At 42.7% G+C, this 14512-nt stretch overlaps 1 protein-coding gene across 1 annotated transcript; it reads right to left on the bottom strand.

The window, feature by feature from the left end:
• Nucleotides 1–144: 144 nt before the first annotated feature.
• Nucleotides 145–6328, bottom strand: LOC121544976 (kelch-like protein 28). The gene is made up of 6 exons (XM_041855267.2): nt 6240–6328; nt 4285–4545; nt 3533–4170; nt 2956–3399; nt 935–1143; nt 145–825 (listed from the first exon to the last, which is right to left on the bottom strand). Exons 2-6 carry the CDS (start codon nt 4543–4545, stop codon nt 662–664), a joined length of 1716 nt encoding a protein of 571 aa, XP_041711201.1. The 5' UTR covers nt 6240–6328; the 3' UTR covers nt 145–661.
• Nucleotides 6329–14512: the final 8184 nt, after the last annotated feature.

Here is a 14512-nt window from a genome sequence, read left to right on the forward strand (position 1 = left end):
CAGAGAAAAAAAGGCAGCCCTTTAAGTGAATATAAATATTCAGATTTTTCTCTGTGTGAAGCACTGATTTAGATGCAGACATTTCAAACTGTGTGAGCCAATCACCTTGCCTGAGCTTTAGTCCTGCACACAGAGACACAAAAGAACAATCAATCATTTAATCTGACATGCATCTACTCACAAGCATACAGACACTCTGCGTCACACGCACACACAAACTTTAAGGATCTAGAAAATTGAAACATGTTCTGCTCATAGCAACAACAATAAAAAAATGTATAGAGTGTGAAACAGAAATAATGGCATGAACACAAACAAAACAAAAAGTTTTCAATGAAAAAAAGTGACAGTTTTCACCCACAGTCATCTTTGAAAAGTCCTCTTTATGGTCCAGCAGCAGTAGAGTGGTCATCTCCTGGTCTCTGTGACAAGACCCATGGTGATCTGCACCGCTCCTCCACCCAGACCCTTTCACTCTGGTCATCTGTGGTTCCCTGGCGCCAGCCGGGCTCATTCATCCAGCAACAAGCTCTCTCTCTGGGATCCACGGCAGTGTGGAGCCCTCCTCAGCCCGTTGGCGATGAATGGGGGAAACAAAACAAAAAAAGAAATGCCTTTTGTCTAAGTCTTCTTAAGGCGTCCTACCCAGGGGTGGCATGGGTCAAAGAGCAGTCAGGCCAAAGTTACAGCGGCAGTACATCATGCCGCTTGAGTCCAGCCAGCTGTCTGTGATGGGGTCGTACCGCTGGACAGCGTTCAGGTAGGATGATCCCGAGTGACCCCCCACCACATAGAGGTAGTTGTCCACGATCGCTGAGCCAACCCCTGGGAAGATAGATATTATAAAATTGTTATTTCTGGCCATGCAATATGAATGGTCAACTTCCCTGCATCAAAATAAAATCAACCTTGTTGTGGTCATTTCCCAACTCACCTGTGCGTGGTTCATTCATGGGCCGACACGCTGTCCACTGGTTCTGGTGTGGGTCATACCTCTCAATGCTGGACAGGTGTGATACCCCGTTGTGTCCCCCAACCACAAATATGAACCCTAGCATGACACCAACGCCAAAATTGATCCGTTTGTCTGCCATGGGGGCTACCATTTCCCAGGCATCCTTGCTGGGGTCGTACCGCTCCACACTGCACAGTAGAGAGACAGAGTTAATCAATTAAACACAGTTAAGTGGCACAGTTATAGTGATACTGTGCATTTTGACAATATCACTGCTGTCTTTTTAAACAGGTTAGTACAGTAGCAGGCCTAATACTTACTTATAGCCCATCATATAAAATGACTGAGTCACCTTTCCCTGAATCAAAGCCAATACAATTCACTATTGCTCCTTTTTGTTCTTAGACATTATATAGCTATGGCATTGTCATCACAACCCAATGCAGCCCAATTTAAATGAGGCCATCATCTATTCTAGTCCTATATTTTGCAGGCGATATCAAAGTGATGAAACCCTCGACAACATTGTCGGAAAACTGCCAATTTGGGAATTACTTTTGAGCAACTAAGTGCCTGCAGGTCTCATGGGGGGGCTTCCCTGTCCAAACACATTCTCCTGAGGGGTTTGGGGAGTCAAGGAAACTGGGTAACAACAACACATCCCTCTAGTGAGCAAAGACAACAACAGAGGTCTAACCAGAAAGCCAGCTCTTATTCTATGAAAGCAACTACCGTGCCCGCCATAATTATTGGGACAGTGAAGAATTGCTTCTTCTTCTGGTTCTATACTTTAAAAGTTTGGTTTTGAAATCAAACAATGACTATGAGGTTAAAGTGCAGACTGTCAGCTTTAATTTTAGGGGATTTTCATCAATATCCTATCAACATTTCAGAAATTACAGCACTTTTTGTACATAGTCCCCCCATTTTAGGGGCGCAAAAGTATTGGGACAAATTCACTTGTGTATTAAAAAGTATTTTGTCCCATATTCCTAGCATGCAATGACTACATCAAGCTTGTGACTCTACAAATTTGTTGGATGCATTTGCTGTTTGTTTTGGTTGCAGATAATTTTGTGCCCAATAGAAATTAATGCTAAATAATGTAGTATCATTTGAGTCACTTTTATTGTAAATAAGAATAGAATATGATGGTATGATATTTATGTGTCTAACTTTCTCACTCACTCTATTCATTCAGGATTATCCGTAATCATGCTAGCATCCACATTCAAGTAGAAGTGTTTAGAAACATATTTGATTCTTATTTACAATAAAATTGACTACAAAATGACAATACATTATTCACCATTAATTTCTAATTGGGCACAAAATAAATCTGAAACAGCCAAAACAAACAGCAAATGCATCCAACAAATTTGTAGTCACAAGCTTGATGTAGTCATTGCGTGCTAAGAATATGGGACCAAATACTTCTTAATACACAAGTGAATTTGTCCCAATAATTTTGTTCCCCTAAAATGTGTGTGGGGTGGGGTGGGGGGGGGCTATCTACAAAAAGTGCTGTAATTTCTAAAAGGGATGTGGATGAAAATACCCTAAAATTAAAGCTGACAGTCTGCACTTTAAAAGTTGGGATTTGAAATCAAACAATGACTGAGGTTAAAGTATAGAGCCAAAAGTAGAAAAAAATGCTTCACTGTCCCAATAATTACAGAGGGCACTGTATATCCGTCTGAGTAGAAGACCACAAATCTTGATCCTACAGAATATGGGTTGCACTGCAGGCTAGTAACAGAGCAGGGGGCTGAAAAGAGGGCTGAAACTCTTTGAATGGATGGATCAAAGCACTCAAAGGTTGTGGGGTCTACCATAAATAACCTTTGATGTGAAAACTGTCATGTGTAGGAACAAAAAGGTTGACGACAGGTTTTGAAGTAGGCCTAGTATTTCAAAAGCCTTTTGGAACCACATTAGCAAAACGGCCTGTGAAAATCCATAATTTCAGCGCAGATTGACTAGATTAAGTGAAAACGTACCTGTTCATATGGGCGGGGCCATAGCCACCAATGGCATACACCATGCCATCCAGCACAGCCGTGGCAAAACAGCTGCGTGACTTGGTCATGGGTGCCACAGGCTGCCACTCCTTCACCTTGGGGACATATTTTTCTACCGACTGTAGGTAGTACTGGCCATCATAGCCCCCCAGGGCATAGAGCTCCCCAGCCAGGACCACCACCCCCAATGTGCTGCGACACTCCGCCATGCGCTCCACTGTGGACCATGTGTTGCTGTCAGGGTCCCAGCTCTCCACTGTGCTCTCATGTCTCCGGTAGCTAATGCCCTGTCGCATGTGCGTGGCGATGCCGCCCACCACATACACCTTCTGGTCCAACACTGCCACTCCAAACTCATAGCGGGGTACACTAAGAGGGGCAAGCCCAATCCATGAATCCGTCTGAGGGAAGTACATTTCCATGCTACAAGAGAAAGAAATAAGAACAGTTACATTTGTTCCATTTCTTTCTAATTCACATGAAACACATTAAGCATTTACAATACCAAATTGTTGCCAAACAGTTTTGAATGATTGTGTTTGGGGCTCAGCATTACCTCTCGAGTGTGGCAAAGAGTCCAGCCTTGCCTCCCACAGCAAGGAGCACCTTGGGAGCACAGCGTGGCCGTGTGGACAACACTGTCTGGTAGGAGAGCCGGTGCTCAGGCATGAAATGGTATTTGAGGGCCTCGTTGAGCAGGTGCTTGCAGGCGTGGTCATCCCGGATAAGGTGGTTGGCCTCGTAGAGGCGGGTGAGGAACTTAACGCTGAGGAGAGGCAGGCGGACGCAGTGCAGTAGCTGAGCCAGGTACTGCTGCCGCTCAGTCACATCGTACTTGATCCACGACTCCAGGGCGTAGAACACAGTCTCTTCTGTTACCACCTTCAGACAGTCGTTTGACACTATTTCATCCAACTCTGCCCGTGTCAGCTCAAAAAACTCCTCTGTCTGGCACACCTCTTCAAAATTCTGGCAGATGAATTTAGTGGCGGCCAGGCAGAGATCATGGCAGCCATAGGTCTCAGCGAAGCGGGAGATGCCTATACAGTTCCCAGCATCTAGCTGGCTCTCTAGGAAGGAGCAGCATTCCTTCAGCACCAGCTTGACCTGGAGCAGGTTAGCAGCTGGCAGTAGGGACTCCACTCTTTCCTGTGAGATGAATACTGTGCCAGTGTAGGCATACTCAACGATGGCCTACAAGAGGAGAAGTTAAACACAATCATGCTATGAAAGAGCCGGACAAGGTGTGCTTTTAGGAAACACAGTCAAATCTTCCAAATGCTGACAGTGAGGTTAAATTACCATTACCTGTAGCGCAGCCTCGTCAATGCACTGGAACTCCACCTCAGAGGTCTCCTTCTCTGACAGGTTGCCCGTGAACATGGCCTTGAAGTAGGGGCTGATGCTCGCCAGCACCACTTTGTGGGCATGGATCTTGGCATCACCCACACGCAGCACAATGTCGCACAGCTCATGGTCCTGCCGCAACAGCTGGAGACCTTGCAGCAGCTGCTCAGAGTGGGGCCGCGTCAGACTGGCAAGCATATAGGACTGGGCCTGCTGGTCCATCTTAGTGAAAAACGCACATCATTACCATGTTGTCAAATGTAACGGACAAGTACAGTTTAAATAGACATTGTTGCAGCACAATCTCCATGTAAAGTTGCAGGACAGCCTGATAACAGCATCCATTTCAAGAAACCAAAATACAGAACTATAGACAAGTGGAGGAGGAAACGCAAGACAACATTTCCCTCTCCAGGTCAAATCTAAGGGAAGGACTGTGAAGCGACTTGCAGTATCTAGCAAGGTAAACAAGTGAGCCACCTAAGTCATGCCAATATGATTTATGCTATAGTTAAGTACAACATACAATATGCTGTGGCAGTGCACTGCATACCATTTATCGGAGTGTGTGCGATGACAATTGTAACCCTGAAAAATCACCAAATTGAATCGTATCATCAGGTAGGCTAATTAGCTAGAGCTGATGAGTAGAGAATGGCATTAAAGAATGGCATGATGAAAGATGACACTGCAACTGAAAAGTTTTATTTTTTACAAACGGTGAAAATATATATTCAACAAGAATTCAGTTTGCCTTGATCATCCTTTAGTAAATACATTTTCTTTCACAATTTAATGCATACAGCTTAGCTCACTTAAAGCTCAAGCTTTGACCAGAGCAGGTTTCGTCTAGCGTTAGTTATCCTTTTTTTTATTTATTTATTTATTTATTTAACCAGGTAAGCCAGTTGAGAACAAGTTCTCATTTACAACTGCGACCTGGCCAAGATAAAGCAAAGCAGTGCGATAAAACCAACACAGAGTTACATATGGGCTAGCCAACTAACGTTAGCTAATAATAACCCCAGTTACTAAATAATATTAAAATGTAACTATGGCAGAGAGTTTTTAAACCTTTCAAACATTGTTAGCTACTGTAGTATCTTTGGCTATGCCATTAGCTAGCAGCTTAGCATCTTCAAAGCATATTTCGACCAAGCTTGAGCGACGCCTCAAAACCGCAAGGCTCAGTCAGCTTGCTGTCAAATGTTGTCAGCAAGCTAGCTAGTCTACCATTGCATAGCTATACCTTCGCCTCTTCCTCTGCTATAGCTCAGCTGAGCGAGCAAGCTTGCGAACATTGCTAACAGCTAGCTAGCTGCTTAGCACAACAACATCAGCATCTATTTGCCAAATATCGGTGCTCCAATCATTCAAAACTAGTCGATGACCTGTAATGAATACAAACGAAAAACATGACATTTTCTCAATGGTAACGTCATCTGCTTAGCTACTAACAAAGATTTGTATAATTAACCCTACTAGTTTAGCTAGCTAATCTGGCTAGTAACAGCTCGCTACAGTAGCTGCCTTCGCGACGTCACCGGTCCATTTAGCAACAGCCTTGCAAGCCACAAAATTACTGTTCTGATTTTTCAGATTAGCTGATGAATATTGCATGTATTTTATAACATAGCTAGTAATCATGCGTAGCCTGCAATAACCAGGCTATCGGATGTACGAGGTGTTTGAGGCCTCGTGTGAGAAATTACAATTAACTTAGCTAGCAACAAGGGCATGTTGTTTCCAATGATTGTTACTTGCAGCCAGTGCAATTTTGCTGCTAAAATAAACACAGTCCTAAGCAAGCTATACATTGATCTCCCGCTAGTTGAGTGGTTATCTATTGTAAAGTGTGACAGCTACTAGCTAGATATCATAAAAAAAATGTACAACAATATGCAAGGTAGACAAACCTGTGTTGCGCGTCAGATGAGCGGACAAGATCTGTTTTATTGCAGTAGCGGAGTTCAACCCAGAAGCCGCAGGAACCCCAGCGTCTGTGAGGAAAACAAACGCCAAACACTTTATGCTGCGTAACTTCCGGGGGATAGCGGTGTACTTCAAAAGGAATCATAGATTTTGTAGCTATTTTGCACACATTTGCCATTGATCATCTTTTTTTGTACATAAGCATAGTATAACATACAAGTTAGGGGAGAGATAGAAGGGAAAGAAGGCAATAACCAACAAGGAGTCTTGAAAATAAAATACAAATATCAACATTAAAAATCCTATCAATCATATTACATGTTTGATGTATATAATTGTCACATAAATATGACAATTACAGGGATTTGCACATACAGTGACGCAGTATTTGTATTGTTTTGTAAATGTTAAATTGGCATGACAAATTTACAATAGCTTTTGATAGGCTACATCAGCATCTGAAGAAGTTGCACTCCCTCTGTTGCCCAGCAGAGGTGCCCAGCATAGCAATCTATGGGGCTCTGCTGGTGTCAACATAGTCCTTAGAAGGGCTATGATACCACAATTAGTAATTCATAATTCTACTTGAGTAGGAATAACAATTAGGATATAAATGACAGCTGTAGATGTTTTTCTCTTGTCAATCTCACCTATAAACGCAAGGACAACTTTATATTTACATTTGAAATGTTAGTCATTTAGCAGACACTCAATGACAACTTTATATTTACATTTTACATTTTAGTCATTTGGCAGATGGAGGATCTGATGGTTCACGGTGTCGAAGGAGGCGGATAGATCTAGGAGGATGAGAACAGAGAAGAGAGAGTCAGATTTGGCAGAGCGGAGAGCCTCCGTGACACAGAAGAGAGTGGTCTCAGTTGAGTGAGCCTTCTGTAAGCCTGACTGGTTAGACTCAAGAAGATCATCCTGAGAGAGATAATGAGAGTGTTGGTCATAGACAGCAAGCTCAAGTGTTTTGGAAAGAAAAGAAAGAAGGGATACAGGTCTGTAGTTTTTGATGTCAGAGGGGTCGAGTGTTGGTTTCTTGAAGAGCGGAATGACTCTGGCCATCTTGAAGTCAGAAGGGACGCAGCTAGTGGTCAGGGATGAGTTGATGAGGTAAGTGAGGAATGGGAAAACATCTCCAGAGATGGTCTGGAGAAGGTAGGAGGGGATGGGGTCGAGCGGACATGTTGTCAGGTGGCTGGACATCACTAGCCGCAGGATTTCATCTGGAGAAAGAGGTCAAGGCGTAGGCTGAGTAAATGAGGAGCGGATGTCGTTTTCAAAGTGGTTGACAAAGTCAGCCACAAAGAGGGAGTAGGGACGGGGAAAATAGTTTCCCAGGGTTGGAGGCAGAAGTTTGAAATGTAGATTGATAGAAAGCAGCTTTAGCAGCTGATACAGAGGAAGAGAAGGCAGAGAGGAGGGAGTGGAAGGATTGTAGGTCCTCTGGAAGTTTAATTTTCCTCCATTTTTGCTCAGCTGCCCGCAGCACTATTCTGTGAGCATGCAGTGTCACTCAGCCACAGAGCAGGAGGAGAGGGGACAGTGAGAGTCCAAGGATGTGGAAAGGGAGGAGAGTAGGGTCGAAGAGAGAGACAGGAAGAAGTAAAGCAGAAGGTATAGAAGAGGAGAGAGTAGTGGGAGAGAGAGAGCGATGATTGTGACGACACCTGACCATCTGGGTAGGGGCTGAGTGGGTAGGGTTGAAGGAGAGAGGGAGAGAAAAGAAAAGAAAGTAGTGATCAGAGACATGGAGGGGGATTGCAGTAAGATTAGTAGGCAAACAGCCTCTAGTAAAGATGAGGTCAAGTGCATTGCCTACCTTGTGAATGGGAGGGGACTGGGAAAGGGTGAAGTCAAAAGAGGAAAGGAAAGAAAGAGGTGGAAAGAAATGAATCGAAGTCAGGCGTGTCGGGAGGTTGAAGTCGCCCAGTATAATGAGTGGTGAGCCATTGTCAGGAAATTAGCTTATCAAGGTGTCAAGCTAGAGTATATAAATTGTTGAAAGATCAGTGTACAACTTCTTATACAAATAACGTTTTTAATTCACTTGGCTATTTGTTAATGTAAATCAAATCAAATCAAATTTTATTGGTCACATGCGCCGAATACAACAGGTGCAGACATTACAGTGAAATGCTTACTTACAGCCCTTAACCAACAGTGCATTTATTTTAAACAAAAAAAGTAAGAATAAAACAACAACAAAAAAAGTGTTGAGAAAAAAAGAGCAGAAGTAAAATAAAGTGACAGTAGGGAGGCTATATATACAGTAAATAATGTAGTGTGAAATACAAAGATATCACTGTACAGTGTATAGTTAAACAAATATTTTTCCATCTCATTCTCAACCATAGAGAATGTTAGAGGACTTTAGTGTCCAAAAGCATGTTTTAACATGCAGACTAGTTTTGAAGTAGTCATCTATGGAAGGACTTCCTATGGGTTAAGGAATTATCACATATTTCCATCCAGGTCATCAGGAGGGATCAGCCAATGAATTATACTTGTGAGCAAATGTTCCATAACTGCAGGTGGCAGTAGATCTAGTGGTGAACGACTCCAGAATTTTTGGAGTCGACTCCGACTCCTGCTATCAGAGTCATTGGAGTCAACACTCTCTGGTAGTGTAAGAATGAGAGAAGGTGATAATCACGACTAGCAACTGGCGTGGGAACACAGTGTGTTACAGCCTGAACTCAACATTTATTAAATAGCTTTTTTTCTCACCCATCTACACACAATACCCCATAATGTCAAATTACCCCATGTTCACACCTACATCCCTAGTGCGTGCATTATTGTTTGCCACATGGCCTTAAATTGTACCAATTTGCAGTGGTGAAAAAAGTACCCAATTGTCATACTTTAAAAGTAAAGATACTTTCATAGAAAAGTACATATGAAAGTCACCCAGTAGAATACTACTTGAGTAAAAGTCTAAAAGTATTTGGTTTTACTTAAGTAACACAAGTAAATGCAATTGCTCAAGTATACTTAAGTATCAAAAGTAAAAGTATAAATCATTTAAAAATCCTTATATTAAGCAAACTAGTTGGACATTTTATTTTTTTATTTTTTACGGATAGCCAGGGGCATGCTCCAACACTCAGACATAATTTACAAATAAAGCATTTGTGTTTCCTGAGGCGGTAGGGATGACCAGGGATGTTCGCTAAGGAGTACTTTTGGGTGTCAGTGAAAATGTATGGAGTAAAAAGTACATAATTTTCTTTAGGAATGTAGTGAAGTAAAAGTAAAAGTTGTCAAAAATATAAATATTAAAGTAAAGTACAGATACCCCCAAAAAACGACTTAAGTAATACTTTAAAGTATTTTTACTTAAGTACTTTACACAACTGCCAATATGTTTTTCTCGGTCACCCGTGCTATTTCAGTATTTCAATAATATCATTTGATTTTTCCATTGTGTTAATGATGGCGGATTAATTGATTTTCAAGTTTTAATATATGTTTGTTTTGTTGGCGCCCATTTAATTAGCCCCAAGGTTACCTTGTTACATTTTGTTAATTCTCTTTAATTAATTACTGTTTTCTCATTAGCTGGGAATGTTTGAAATGTCCAATACAGCTTGCTTGATATCTTTATCAACCTGCATACCCCTAAAAAATGTAAATAACTGTGTGCAGGGTGTGCTATTGGCATTCTGACACTCATTAAGAAAGACTGGTTGAATAAGTAGCATAGCTAGCCATCGCTAGCATTTACTGGTTGAAGTTGATGTAACGTCTGAGTGTAATGTTGTTGAGTGGTGACTAGAATATATATCATTCGCCACATTTGGACAGAAGCTATAATCCAGTTATATATGTATATATATATACACAGTTGAAGTCGGAAGTTTACATACACCTTAGCCAAATACATTTAAACTCAGTTTTTCACAATTCCTGACATTTAATCCTAATAGAAATTCCCTGTCTTAGGTCAGTTAGGATCACCACTTTATTTTAAGAATGTGAAATGTCAGAATAATAGTAGAGAGAATGATTTATTTCAGCTTTTATTTCTTTCATCACATTCCCAGTGGGTTAGAAGTTTACATACACTCAATTAGTATTTGGTAACATTGCCTTTAAATTGTTTAACTTGGGTCAAACGTTTTGGGTAGCCTTCCACAAGTTTCCCACAATAAGTTGGGTGAATTTTGGCCCATTCCTCCTAACAGAGCTGGTGTAACTGAGTTAGGTTTGTAGGCCTCCTTGCTCGCACACACTTTTTCAGTTCTGCCCACACATTTTCTATAGGCTTGAGGTCAGGGCTTTGTGATGGCCACTCCAATACCTTGACTTCGTTGTCCTTAAGCCATTTTGCCACAACTCTGGAAGTAGGCTTGGGGTCATTGTCCATTTGGAAGACCCATTTGCGAGCAAGCTTTAACTTCCTGACTGATGTCTTGAGATGTTGCTTCAATATATCCACATAATTTTCCTTCCTCATGATGCCATCTATTTTGTGAAGTGCACCAGTCCATCCTGCAGCAAAGCACCCCCACAGTATGATGCTGCCACCCCTGTGCTTCACGGTTGGGATGGTGTTCTTCGGCTTGCAAGCGTTCCCCTTTTTCCTCCAAACATAACAATGGTCATTATGGCCAAACAGTTCTATTTTTGTTTCATCAGACCAGAGGACATTTCTCCAAAAAGTACGATCTTTGTCTCCATGTGCAGTTGCAAACCGTAGTTTGGCTTTTTTATGCCAGTTTTGGAGCAGTGGCTTCTTCCTTGCTGAGTAGCCTTTCAGGTTATGTTGATATAGGATACTTTTGAACCTGTTTCCTCCAGCATCTTCACAAGGTCCTTTGCTGTTGTTCTGGGATTGATTTGCACTTTTCGCACCAAAGTACGTTAATCTCTAGGAGACAGAATGTGTCTCCTTCCTGAGCGGTATGACGGCTGCGTGGTCCCATGGTGTTTATACTTGCGTACTATTGTTTGTACAGATGAACATGGTACCTTCAGGTGTTTGTAAATTGCTCCCAAGGATGAACCAGACTTGTGGAGGTCTACACATTTTTTTTCTGAGGTCTTGGCTGATTTCGTTTGATTTTCCCATGATGTCAGGCTAAGAGGCACTGAGTTTGAAGCTAGGCCTTGAAATACATCCACAGGTACACCTCCAATTGACTCAAATTATGTCAATTAGCCTATCAGAAGCTTCTAAATCCATGACATCATTTTCTGGAATTTTCCAAGCTGTTTAAAGGCACAGTCAACTTAGTGTATGTAAACTTCTGACCCACTGGAATTGTGATACAGTGAATTATAAGTGAAATAATCTGTCTGTAAACAATTGTTGGAAAAATTACTTGTGTCATGCACAAAGTAGATGTCCTAACCGACTTGCCAAAACTATATTTTGTTAACAAGAACTTTGTGGAGTGGTTGAAAAACGAGTTTTAATGTCTCCAACCTAAGTGTATGTAAACTTCCGACTTCAACTGTATATACACTGCTCAAAAAAATAAAGGGAACACTTAAACAACACAATGTAACACCAAGTCAATCACACTTCTGTGAAATCAAACTGTCCACTTAGGAAGCAACACTGATTGACAATACATTTCACATGCTGTTGTGCAAATGGAATAGACAACAGGTGGAAATTATAGGCTATTAGCAAGACACCCCCAATAAAGGACTGGTTTTACAGACCACTTCTCAGTTACTATGCTTCCTGGCTGATGTTTTGGTCACTTTTGAATGCTGGCGGTGCTTTCACTCTAGTGGTAGCATGAGACGGAGTCTACAACCCACACCAGTGGCTCAGGTAGTGCAGCTCATCCAGGATGGCACATCAATGCGAGCTGTGGCAAGAAGGTTTGCTGTGTCTGTCAGCGTAGTGTCCAGAGCATGGAGGCGCTACCAGGAGACAGGCCAGTACATCAGGAGACGTGGAGGAGGCCGTAGGAGGGCAACAACCCAGCAGCAGGACCGCTACCTCCGCCTTTGTGCAATTAGGAGCAGGAGGAGCACTGCCAGAGCCCTGCAAAATGACCTCCAGCAGGCCACAAATGTGCATGTGTCTGCTCAAACGGTCAGAAACAGACTCCATGAGGGTGGTATGAGGGCCCGACGTCCACAGGTGGGGGTTGTGCTTACAGCCCAACACCGTGCAGGACGTTTGGCATTTGCCAGAGAACACCAAGATTGGCAAATTCGCCACTGGCGCCCTGTGCTCTTCACAGATGAAAGCAGGTTCACACTGAGCACATGTGACAGATGTGACAGAGTCTGGAGACGCCGTGGAGAACGTTCTGCTGCCTGCAACATCCTCCAGCATGACCGGTTTGGCGGTGGGTCAGTCATGGTGTGGGGTGGTATTTCTTTGGGGGGGCCGCACAGCCCTCCATGTGCTCGCCAGAGGTAGCCTGACTGCCATTAGGTACCGAGATGAGATCCTCAGACCCCTTGTGAGACCATATGCTGGTGCGGTTGGCCCTGGGTTCCTCCTAATGCAAGACAATGCTAGACCTCATGTGGCTGGAGTGTGTCAGCAGTTCCTGCAAGAGGAAGGCATTGATTCTATGGACTGGCCCGCCCGTTCCCCAGACCTGAATCCAATTGAGCACATCTGGGACATCATGTCTCGCTCCATCCACCAACGCCACGTTGCACCACAGACTGTCCAGGAGTTGGTGGATGCTTTAGTCCAGGTCTGGGAGGAGATCCCTCAGGAGACCATCCGCCACCTCATCAGGAGCATGCCCAGGCGTTGTAGGGAGGTCATACAGGCACGTGGAGGCCACACACACTACTGAGCCTCATTTTGACTTATTTTAAGGACATTACATCAAAGTTGGATCAGCCTGTAGTGTGGTTTTCCACTTTAATTTTGAGGGTGACTCCAAATCCAGACCTCCATGGGTTGATACATTTGATTTCCATTGATGATTTTTGTGTGATTTTGTTGTCAGCACATTCAACTATGTAAAGAAAAAAGTATTTAATAAGATTATTTCATTCATTCAGATCAAGGATGTGTTATTTTAGTGTTCCCTTTATTTTTTTGAGCAGTGTATATATATATACAGTACCAGTCAAAAGTGTGGACACACTTACTCATTTGAGGGTTTTTCTTTATTTTTACTATTTTCTCCATTGTAGAATAGTAGTGAATACATCAAAACTATGAAATAACACATATGGAATCATGTAGTAACCAAAAAAGTGTTAAACAAATCAAAATATATTTAATATTTAAAATTCTTCAAAGTAGCCACCCTTTGCCTTGATGACAGCTTTACACACTCTTGGCATTCTCTCAACCAGCTTCACCTGGAATGCATTTCCAACAGTATTGAAGGAGTTCCCACATATGCTGAGCACTTGTTGGCTGCTTTTCTTTCACTCTGTGGTCCAACTCATCCCAAACCATCTCAATTGGGTTGAGGTCGGGTGATTGTGGAGGCCAGGTCATCTGATGCAGCACTCCATCATTCTCTTTCTTGGTCAAATAGCCCTTACACCGCCTGGAGGTGTGTTGGGTCATTGTCCTGTTGAAAAACAAATGATAGTCCCACTAAGTGCAAACCAGATGGGATGGCGTATCACTGCAGAATGCTGCGGTAGCCATGCTGGTTAAGTATGCCTTGAATTCTAAATAAATCTCAGACAGTGTCACCAGCAAAGCACCCCCACACCATCACACCCACTCCTCCATGCTTCGCGGTGGGAACCACACATGTGGAGATCATCCGTTCACCTACTCTGTGTCTCACAAAGACACGGCAGTTGGACCCAAACATCTCACATTTGGACTCATCAGACCAAAGGATAGATTTCCACCGTTCTAATGTCCATTGCTTGTGTTTCTTGGCCCAAGCAAGTCTCTTCTTCTTATTGGTGTCCATTAGTAGTGGTTTCTTTGCAGCAATTCGACCATGAAGACCTGATTCCCGCAGTCCCATCTGAACAGTTGCTGTTAAGATGTGTCTGGTACTTGAACTCTGTGAAGCATTTATTTGGGCTGCAATCTGAGTTGCAGTTAACTCTAATGAACTTATCCTCTGCAGCAGAGTTAACTCTGGGTCTTCCTTTTCTGTGGCGGTCCTCATGAGAGCCAGTTTCATCATAGCGCTTGATGGTTTTTGCAACTGCACTTGAAGAAACTTTCAAACTTCTTGAAATGTTCCGTATTGACTGACCTTCATGTCTTAAAGTAATGATGGACTGTCGTTTCTCTTTGCTTATTTGAGCTGTTCTTGCCATAATATTGACTTGGTCT

This window comes from Coregonus clupeaformis, chromosome 29, assembly GCF_020615455.1.
Source record: "Coregonus clupeaformis isolate EN_2021a chromosome 29, ASM2061545v1, whole genome shotgun sequence".
Taxonomy (NCBI): domain Eukaryota; kingdom Metazoa; phylum Chordata; class Actinopteri; order Salmoniformes; family Salmonidae; genus Coregonus; species Coregonus clupeaformis.

Bases quoted from the DNA above. Each gene is read 5' to 3' on its own strand.
- LOC121544976 (XM_041855267.2), bottom strand. From the start codon at position 4,545: ATGGACCAGCAGGCCCAGTCCTATATGCTTGCCAGTCTGACGCGGCCC. The intron at 4,171-4,284 runs GTAATGGTAATT...CTCCTCTTGTAG, and splicing joins TTGACGAGGCTGCGCTACAG to GCCATCGTTGAGTATGCCTA. The intron at 3,400-3,532 runs GTAATGCTGAGC...TTTCTCTTGTAG, and splicing joins CTCTTTGCCACACTCGAGAG to CATGGAAATGTACTTCCCTC.